Source organism: Manacus vitellinus, unplaced genomic scaffold, assembly GCF_001715985.3.
Source record: "Manacus vitellinus isolate BGI_N305 unplaced genomic scaffold, ASM171598v3 scaffold_38_pilon, whole genome shotgun sequence".
In the NCBI taxonomy this organism is placed as follows: Eukaryota; Metazoa; Chordata; class Aves; order Passeriformes; family Pipridae; genus Manacus; species Manacus vitellinus.
In genome coordinates this window covers 1,493,147-1,503,608 of record NW_021940526.1, presented here as the reverse complement: position 1 = coordinate 1,503,608, position 10,462 = coordinate 1,493,147, and the positions used below count along the sequence as shown (strand labels likewise).

The 10,462-nt window shown below is 39.9% G+C and overlaps 1 protein-coding gene across 1 annotated transcript; it reads left to right on the top strand.

Annotated features, from left to right (window-relative positions):
• The first annotated feature begins 390 nt into the window (after positions 1–390).
• NDUFAF5 (NADH:ubiquinone oxidoreductase complex assembly factor 5) lies at positions 391–8,743 on the top strand. Its single transcript, XM_029961631.1, has 11 exons — positions 391–564; positions 2,192–2,232; positions 2,381–2,444; positions 3,102–3,149; positions 3,252–3,355; positions 3,813–3,852; positions 5,411–5,608; positions 6,201–6,261; positions 7,429–7,512; positions 7,866–7,948; positions 8,084–8,743. The coding sequence occupies exons 1-11, from the start codon at positions 391–393 to the stop codon at positions 8,168–8,170; spliced, it is 984 nt and encodes a 327-aa protein (XP_029817491.1). The 3' UTR covers positions 8,171–8,743.
• Positions 8,744–10,462: the final 1,719 nt, after the last annotated feature.

Below are 10,462 nucleotides of genomic sequence, written 5' to 3'. Positions count from 1 at the left end.
CACTTCCAGGGATCCAGGGGCAGCCACAGCTTCTCTGGGCAACCTGTGCCAGGGCCTCCCCACCCTCACAGGGTGATGTTAATTCCTAAATCTAATCTAAATCTCTCTTCTTTTAGTTTAAAACCATTCCCCCGGACCTATCACTGCCCATATAAAAAATCGCCTTTCCTCATTTTTAGAAGCCCCCTTTAGGCATTGGAAGAGGCTCTAAGGTCTCCCCATAGCCTTCCCTTCTCCAGATTGAACAACCCCAGCTCTCACAGCCTGTATTCATAGAGAGGAGTGGAAAGACATTTATACAATGTATAGACATCATTTGGAGCTGGGACCTGCCATGCCAGTCCTACAGCCCACCCCAGGACATGGGAACTGTTCTGCTCCAGCTCCTCTATGAACCAGTGTGCCTATAAACAATCCAGGGGCACACATGAACTTGGTGTCTTAAAGCTGGGACATCAGTCTGGTGAAGGCAGAGGATCCCAGGAGTTTACAAGCTGGGAACAGGTGGACAGAAGAGGAGCTGCTGGCCATGGCAGCAGGGAATGCTACCCCACTACTGAGCAGGTATGTGAGATGGGAGAGCACTGGTCTGGCTTTATCTCACAGCTTCCAGACCCCAGCCAGCTCTGGAGCCTGGGTGAGCCTGCACTGAGCTGAAATCCTTCCCTGTGAGGGTGGGGAGGCCCTGGCTCAGGTTCCTCAGAGAAGCAGTGGTTGCCCCTGGATCCCTGCAAGTGTCCAAGGCCAGGTTGGACAGGGCTTGGAGCAACCTGGGCTAGTGGGAGATGTCCCCGCCCATGGCAGGAGGTGGAACAGGATGGGGTTTAAGGTCTCTCCCAACGCAAACCATTCTATGATTCTGTGACATCAGGTCCTGATCCCCCTTTCCCTGCACACCCAACCTCCCTCCTGCCTGCTTGCCTGGTGCACAAAGCTGGGAGAGGCCTTGTTACCCCAGAAATGCCACTCACTGTTCCTCTGTAATGCTTCTCAGTAGTGCTTGAAGCAAACGAGTCCCACATCTTTCCAAACACCCCATCTTCATGTTGGACAGACCAGTGATGCTTTTCCTCCTGTTTCCCAAGTCCAGCAGCAGCATATTGATTGAAGCCATGACCCTCCTGCCCCCAACACCACTTACAATAAATGCACAAGGGCTTTCAGTGTAAACAGATTCCCCTCAAAGACCAAAGCTCTCAACTTGCTCAAGTGGCCCCCAAATAAAAAGCAGAGCAGTAATGGGCTGGCTGAGTTTGCATCAGGCTTTGTAATGAACACCCAAGGAAGGCTGAGCATGTTAAACAGGGCTCCCTTGTGCTCTGGGTGGTCACTATTACATGCCCTTCATTATCAGAAACTTGTAACAGGCAGATGCCTCTGCCTGGTGTGAATTAAGAAAAAAAGACGTGACATTTAAGCTGCTCACAGTGCTATCGCCTGCTACCTCAAAAAGCATTCTTTCAGCAAGGGCTTATAAAAATAATGAGCAGGTGACTCTCTTTGCAATTTCTTGACATTTATTCTCAATGTCCTTAACTGCCTCATTTCCCAGAGCACTGACAGCAGCACTCACCTGCTCCAGGCAGGTATATTTGCAGAGATTTTCTTCCCAGATATCCCACAGAAACCCTCCAAGAATTAATCTGAATGGGCCAAATACTTCTGGTTTGTGTGCAAACCACTGGAAAGCTGCTGTGGCTCTGAGCCCTTCTGCAGAGCTGCTGGTACATGACACACTCTGGATTTCCTCAAACTCTCTGTTACAAAGCAGGGTCTGCAGCACAAGTCTGATGAGGAGCGGCTGAGGGAGCTGGGGGTGTTCAGCCTGGAGAAAAGGAGGCTCAGGGGTGACCTTCTCGCTCGCTACAACTCCCTGACAGGAGAGTGCAGCCGGGGGGAAGTTGGGCTCTGCTCCCGGGGAACTGGTGACAAGTTGACAGGGCACAGTCTCAATCTGTGCCAGGAGAGGTCAAGGTTGGACATCGGGAAGAATTTCTCCACAGAAAGGGTGATTAGAGATTGGAAGGGGCTGCCCAGGGAGGTGATGGAGTCCCCGTCCCTGGAGGTGTTAAAGGAAAGACTGGACGTGGTACTCGGTTGACAAGATGGTGTTGGGTCATAGGTTGGACTCGATGGTCTCAGATCTTTTCCAGCCTAATTGATCCTGACTGACCACGAGCTCTCCCCCCAGGTCGGCGGCAGGATCGCAGACAGGGTGTTTGACATCACCAGGTGAGAACCCCTGATCCCACAGGAGGACGCTCCACGGGTTGAGTTTCACGAGGCCTTTAGGAATTAGCAGGTGAAACTTAACTTAGTCTAAAACATAAAATGTTCTTATGTCCTGATTGTGTTTTGCTTTGCTAATCTTGTCCTTCAGAACGTTTCCTCTGGCTTTGGACGTTGGCTCTGGACGAGGTTATATAGCGCAGCATTTAACCAAGGTACTGGCTCTTCATTGAAAGTGTTTAAAGTGAATTCATATGCATCCCTCCATTTTCAAATAGGGCTCAGTTATAACTTAATCTTCTGGGTCTTGAGGTAAATCTTCCTCCCCTCTCCCTTTCACACCTGTAGTTATAGTCCAAAGCTATGTGTTTTGTGGGCCATTCTTAATTTATTGCCAGTGAAAACCTGACAAATGACAGAGCAAAGGAAGCTCTCCATTATATGACTTTTACTTTTGAGTAGGAATATACATGTTTTTTGATCAATCTATTTGACACAGTTGTTAAAGAGAAGCATAATTATGAAAACTTTTAAGCCATGCACAGTTTTGCTTTCACGCCCCTTGCTGTAACTAAAGGTGCTTCCTAGGCTATTTATATTTATATATATATATGGCTTATATTTAGCTAAACTTAGGCCTAAAAATCCAGAGTGTGTTTTCTGTTACCCCTTCTGCCTCACCTACTCTCCCTGGGAATAAGTGCCATGCTGGGTAGGGGAAAATGCTTTCTGCTTTATATAAAGCTTTTATCAAGAGACGAAAGGACGCTTTCTAAGTTGTAATAGATTGCTGTAAACGTTCCAAAAAAACGACTTATGTCCACTTAGGAAACAATTTAAATACTTAATAGACTTTTAAAATTTTGTTTCAGGAAACAGTTGAAAAACTTGTTCAAGTTGATGTGGCAGAGAATGCTTTGGTAAGCAGCTTTTTGAAGGCCGTTAACGTGCTTCAATTCTGTAATACAGGAAAGCAGAAGAAGTGAGTTTCTGGTGTTGTTTTTCTTCTAACCCAACATTAGAAAAATGCTGTAGAAACTGAAATCCCCACGGTCAAGGTTGTAGCTGATGAGGAATTCCTTCCTTTCAAAGAAAACACATTTGACCTTGTTGTTAGCAGCTTAAGGTATGCATTAATCATTTATTTATTTATTTATTTATTTTTGCTTTGTTAAAAATGTTAAGTAACATTCTTTTCAGAGTAGCTTAAAGAAAATAAAGCCAAAATAGATTAATAGTCCATTAAAGAGCAGTAGGGAATGTACTTGAATAGTTAATATGAGCCTGCATTAGAAAAAACTTCTGGTCCTTCTTCCTAGTTGGTTTGTTTTCCTTAAAACATTTGTGGTTTCTCTCTTCCCTGTACTTTGACAAACTAGTCTCCAGGACTGGAATCTTCTCAATTTAACAAAAAAACCTAAAAGGAAAAAAATTCCTATTTTTACCTTTAAACAAAACTTTTGGTTTTGTTTAATACTACTTTTAGGCAGGTATTTCAGAACTGTTGCAGCTTGAGAAACTAGGTGCATTCCGTAAATTTTATTAAATATATGATTAGAAAATGTATGCTTCTGTTATTTCAGTTTGCATTGGGTGAATGACCTTCCTAAAGCTTTTAAAGAGGTAAGAAGCTGTTTTTTAATACTATAAGCCATCACTTGCATTGAGAGCACTCAATATTTCCAGATTTTCTTTAAATAAGAGGCACAGAAATAGCTCACATTGCACACAAGTATTTTTTGCAATATTCTTGGCAGCTTGAGGAGCATCACTTGATATTGCTACTAATTTACTGCCTCAAATCAATTTGGAATAAATAACTGAAACAACATGTTTATATAATATTTTGAATTCTCAACAGCTGTGATCGTGGTAACTAGTGTCACCTGAGGCAACACAGAGAAAGGCTTTTTCATTTTGAAGTCAAGCAAATACTGGTTGAGGAGAGAAAACCAAAACTGTTTCTGAAAAAAAAAATCTTATTTTGGATTAGTTCATCTCTTTACTGCAGGTTTAAACTTCAGTCAAATCAAAACCTTGGAACAAGAAGTATTTTAACCTGGTTGTTGTTTTTTGTTTTTTTTTCATTTATTTTGAATTAATCAGTCATTCCAGTGCTATTCTTTCACCTGTCGGCAGGAATAGGAATACCCTGTTGTTATGGAAATAATAATTTGGAACGCTTTCAGTACTTGAAAGAAAAATACTTGGAAAGAAATATATAATTTTCACTGGAATTTAAGCGTTCTAGAGAGTGTCAGACATTTTTACTCCCACAGTAAATACAATATAATGCCCCACACAGGGGGAGAACTGGGTTTCTTGGCCAACTTTCATCATGGATGCTCATTTCCTGTGCTGGTACCACTGGCTTTAACTAATGGAAACTGCCTTTAACTGCTTAATATTCTTACCTGTCTATTAAAGGCTTTTTTGCTAGCGTAGGAAAAGTAGCTTGATTAATACTTAATTAAAAAAGAATTGAAAATATTTTTCTTTTAAAGTGCTGGAAGTTTTAGAAGAAACACCCTTGTTAGCCTGATTATCTAATAAGGCTCTTCTGGATATCTAAACCAGGGATCACTGCCAATTCTTAGGAAAAGAAGCGTGAATTTAGTGGACTAGGACTTAGGAGACAAGAAAGCAGTTTGGTGTTTGAGTTGTGATGTTGCTGTTCTGGCCAGTTAAAAATAAGTAGGGGTAGGCATAATAAAAGCTGCATTACTCTGTTGTCACTCAGAAGTGGAAAGATCACTGCTGGAAATTAAGGCCTCCTTAAATCAAGGCATTAAAAAGTGCTTTTGCTGCTCTCATCTGACAAAGTAAAAACAAGCAGAATCTGTCTTAATCTACCCTGTTTTCAGCAGTAAACTGATTGAGGATATTGGTTTAGGAGTATCCCACTGAAAATAGTTTTACTCTCGATTTCCAAAGTTCTTTCTGGGTTTCCTGACTTTCAGTGTAATTTTTTGAGATTTAGTATTTCTTAAGAAAAAATAGTCCTTTTTCAGACAGATTGTTTGTTTGCATTGTTACCAGAAGCTGTGGCAGAATGTACTCAATGTTAAAGATCTGTTAAAACAACTATTAAAACAACTGCTTTGGAGTTCATTAAAAAGCAAACTCCTAAGAGCTTCTTAATTACATAATGTCAAACCCCACTTTTGTTTCTGTGTTGCAGATCCACCACGTTCTCAAGCCAGATGGGGTGTTCATTGGAGCAATGTTTGGGGGGGACACCCTGTACGAGCTGCGCTGCTCTTTGCAGCTGGCAGAGCTGGAGAGGGAAGGCGGGTTTGCCCCTCACGTGTCACCCTTCACTGCTGTCGCTGACTTGGGACATCTGCTGTCCAGAGCTGGCTTCAACACCCTGACTGTGGTAATTACAAACAACAGAACAACCACACTGAACAATCCAGAGCTGCTGGATATAAAGATCACTGTTTGCTAATGCGTTAGTAACGTGCTGCTTCATTCTGTGTGTCGTGCACCTTTGCTGAATAAGCTTCTGAAGTGGCTTGGGCTGCTGCTGTTCTTGGCTTTGTGGTGATTAATGGGACCAACTGAAGTGTGTCTTTGGCTTGTGGCCCAGTAGAATTTGGATGGTCTTCTTGGAGAAATGTCAGAGAATGTTAGATCTGCTTGAAAAGTCTTTAGACACTTGCTGTTTCTTGTGAAAGCAAGAAGAAAATAATGGCATTTCGATTAAAATTTGGTTGTATTTGGGCTACTAAGCAAAACCTTTTAGAAATGTTAGGGCAGTATGTTCTTCTGAGAAATACCTTGTTTGAGCAGAAGAGGCAGATGAATAGAATCATAGAATGGTTTGGGTTGGAAGGGACCTTTAAAGATGATCAGCTCCAACCCCTCTGCCATGGGCAGGGAATAGTCCATTAACAGCTCTGCAGGTTGGCATAATGCTGCTGGTTTAGCTTGATGTGCTCTAAAACTGAGCTTCTCAATTCTTGCAGGATACTGATGAAATCCAAGTCAACTACCCAGGATTGTTTGAGGTCATGGAGGACTTGCAAGGCAAGTATATTCTTTGTGGAAACATAAATGTTTTCTGTATCACTAGGGCAGGCACAGAAGAGTTTCACTGTGTGTTTCTTAACTCCAGATCATTTGGGTTGGAAGGGATCTTTAAAGACCATCTAGTACAAGCCCTCTGCAGTGAGCAGAGGCATCTTGAACTAGATCAGGTTGCTCAGAGCCTTGTCCATCCTGGCCCTGAATGTTTTCAGATATGGGGCATTACCACCTCTCTGTGAAACCTGTGCCAGTCCCTTAACACCCTCATCATAAAAAAATTCTTTCTTACAACAATATAAAGAAATAATAAATTACTATAACAGTGGGAACATTACTTTTTTTCCTGCTCTCCAGTGAGTCAGGAGATTGTGCTTCTCAGCAGATTTGTGTTGGGAAGCAGAAGTCAAAGGTTTGCTACTTTATGGCCTGCTACAAATTTTCTGCTTCGCTTGAATTCCCGTTTGGAACGAGCCTGTTCAGGGGAAGGTGGAGAAATCCCTGAAAGGGAGACAGAAGCCTGTATCCCACATATTAACTCTTCCTGTGAACCTGATTATCAGGGTATTCAGCAAAGAACTGAGTAACAATTTTGTTAATATTCTGACTGCACCTGTCATGGATTGTAAAGCAATTGCTCATATGCAGTCAGTTGTTACAGAACAAAACAGGGCATTTCTTATCTGGATCAACTGCTGTTTGGAGAAATTCCTTAATGAAAATGACACTTATCCTCATCAGGAACATTCAGATGCTGTAAGTGATTAAGGAGATTAGAATAGTTGGCTTATTTCTTATTAAAAATCTCTTAGGATAGTAATACATCCTAAGATGTATGTGTAAATATGGTGATGTGTCTGAATTTTGTACTCCTTCTGAAAATAAGTTATACTAGAAAGCCTAAATGTTTCAAGACTCAGGCTGAAGAAGTATAATTTGAAATCATTCCTAGCAGTGCAAACTGTAAATTGCAAAGCATGAGAATTAAAAGTTCTGGATTCTTACAGGTAAGAAACTCACCAAATTATTTGTGGTATGTGCTCTCTTCCAGTGAAATGCAGAGGATTCTGTACTTATTGTGGTTTAATAAAAATCTGTCCTTAGTGCATGACACTTAACTCATGGCATGTGCTATATCTTCTTTTTCTTAAAGCTAAAACATATTTTTAGGTATGGGGGAGAGTAATTGCTCTTGGAATAGAAAACCTCTGCTGCACAGGGAGACAATGTTGGCAGCTGCTGCAGTATACCGAGGTCAGTGTTTGAGAGGTAATGACTTCACCTGAAATGACTTAAGGAACTTCTTTTCTATGTCTTTTTCTCTGAGCTTTGTTTAAAAAAAGATCCCACAAAAAAAAACCCCAAAACCCCAAACACTTTGGAATAGAACAAAATACCATTATCATAAGCTATTTTTAACCTTAATTATAATGACAGGGTTTGAACTGTGTTGATGCAACGGTGTGAGATATTTTTATTGTCCCAAATCTTTCACCAGGAGTCATTATGATGAATATGTCACACTTAGTTCTGATGTTCTGAGAACTAAGTGTTTCCTAAACCTGATGTTCTGGCTACCTTTCCTGTCTCCTTTCCTTCCCCAACAGAAATGTATGGAAATAGTGATGGTTCAGTACCTGCCACCTTTCAGATCTACTACATGATTGGCTGGAAATACCATGAATCACAGGTAGTGTGACACTGAACTCTTTTCTGTTTGACTTTTTAAATAAGTGATGCTTTAAAAGCTTTCTAGAAAACACTTTAACTTGAAATTAGACCTATATATATTTATTTTTTACTTCCTTTTTTTTTTTTCCCTTAGGCAAAACCAGCCCAGAGAGGTTCTGCAACAGTTTCATTTGGAGATCTGGCAAAAATAGAAGGACTTATTTCAAGAGGAAAAAAGTAGTTGTTCACCAGAAATAATGATTGTCTGGAAGCTTCTATAAAACTTCTCATTGCAGATGGTTTTCACTTGTACTTATGTAGTGATGACATTCTGAAATGATAATGATGTACACACAGCAGGGTTTTATGGCTTTGTACTGCCTCTGCCACAGCATCATCATGGTGTTTATTTTTTGTTTCTGGGGAAATATTTGAGCAGTTTTCTAAATGAATACATGGTCTCCCAACTTGTGATGAAATTACTATTTTCAAAAATAACATCTCTTCCAGCATTTCTGTATCACAGACTACTCCAGGTATGATTTGCAAGTCTTGGGTGAATCTCAGCCTCCCTTATTTTTTAATTATTCCTCAAGGATGATAGATCATAATAAAGAATGGCATATTGTAAAAGTAGAATGATGACAGGTGTATTTATAAGATATCCATAAGATAAAATATCAGCAAATAAAAATATCTAGATTATTGTGACTTTTGTTGGTTGGAAATTATGGGTAAAAAGTTACTGTCTGAAGTGTTTGAGATTTGAATAATTAAAGGTGATACTTTATATGTAGATATTAGTTTTAAATTACGTTTGCACATTACTTTCTACTTTTCTGTGTTAGAGGCTGAAAACAAGAAGTATAATTATCTCCTTAGCTATGACATTGAGCTATAACTTTTCCTGTCTATAAACACATTATGAAAAATTTATATTAGTGAAAAATATGGCCCATTAACATGAGGAGTTTAGAAAAATATCTGCCCAGAGATTCCATGTGACTTTAGCACAGATAGAGATTGGTAGAAAAGAAAAGGATGAAGAATATATTATCAAATACACAGTTCAATCAGTTTTGTCATAGTATCTGGGTGGTGTATCAATGCTGGTGGAACAAAAGGGTTTTTTAAGCCTTTTTAAAGCTTTTTTTCCTAGTCTTTTTTAAAGGTTATCCAGCAGGTGGAGTTTGACAGGACTTGTGTGTGGCGCAAACCCAACAGGCCAGGTAGGCAGAAACCTTCCTATGTGTAAGGTCCTAATTTGGGGGGTTATTTTGTCTACCAGGAAATAAAGGTACAAAACATCATAATAAGGAGGGCAGGAATATTTTGTCCTGCATTTGCTTACAAGCCTAATCCATAATTATTCAAGGGGAACGAGTTCATCTTTACTTTTCCTTATAAAAGAAGAGCAACCCTCCTGGAAAAGGGGGGAGAGGCTGTAAATGGTCTGATAACCTTTATGGCCCTCTGAAGAATAAATCTAAAACAAGAACTTATTTCTGAGAAAGCCTCTTTTTTTTTTTGTTTGTTTTTTTTTTTTTAAATACATCAGTGGATTCAATACCAGATACTGCATCTCTCTACAGATCTTCCCCGGCTTAAATAAAATTCCCTTATTTCTGGGGGATTCTCTCCAGTTTCCCAGATGAAGGTTTCTGTGAAGTTCTGTGCCAAATTAATATAACTCTAGACATTTTTTTTTACTTTAGTAGGTTAATTTCCAGTCACTTGAGGAGCTGGTTGTGACTCAGATGTGTTGAGGGAATGAGGAGGTGGAATGTGCTGGGTAAATGTTAATTGGAGAAGGGCTCCTACTGTGCTCAGTTGAGTTAAGGAGAAAAGGAAGGATTTCCAGTTCTTTGATTCCATATTTCAGGGATGGAATATGTAAACAGCAAAGTAATGGGGAATTGTACCTTCTGAACAGAAATAGATGAGTGGTTTGCCTCCTAGCACTTGGGGAAGAAAAATTTAGATATTCCATTAATTTGGAAAAAGGCTGGGGAGTAGCAGAAGTGAGGAGTAATAAATGTGGTATTGGGGCAGTGTTGGCTGGAATTGGGGGATGTGTAACTGGCGGGTAAGGTGTTATTTCCCTGGCTAACTGTGTTTAAATAACTGCCTTTTAAATGAATTTTTAACTGCAATTATGTTTTTTTTTTCCTGTAGTATTTGTTCTTGAAATTCTAGGTTGCTCTGGTTTCCACTAGTCACTTGAATGAAATACTTTGAAAACACTTGTTTTACTATGAAAAGCTGTTTTTGTCACATAAGGCTCTGTTTCCTTTTAATTCTCTTTTTCAGATTTAAGTCTTTATGGCTTTCTAAAATTGTAATGAAGAAGAATGTGGTTGCCAGTTGCTAGCCTAGAAATTATTTTAAACTCTGAGTGCATGTTCAGAGTCAGCTTTTGCAGAGTAAGTAACTTCTAAAAAGTAGTTGCTAAGGTGACATAACGTCTCCTGTAAGCTTAGTTAATTTGAAAAATCTTTATATACAATACTGAATGTTTTCCTCCTGATTACAG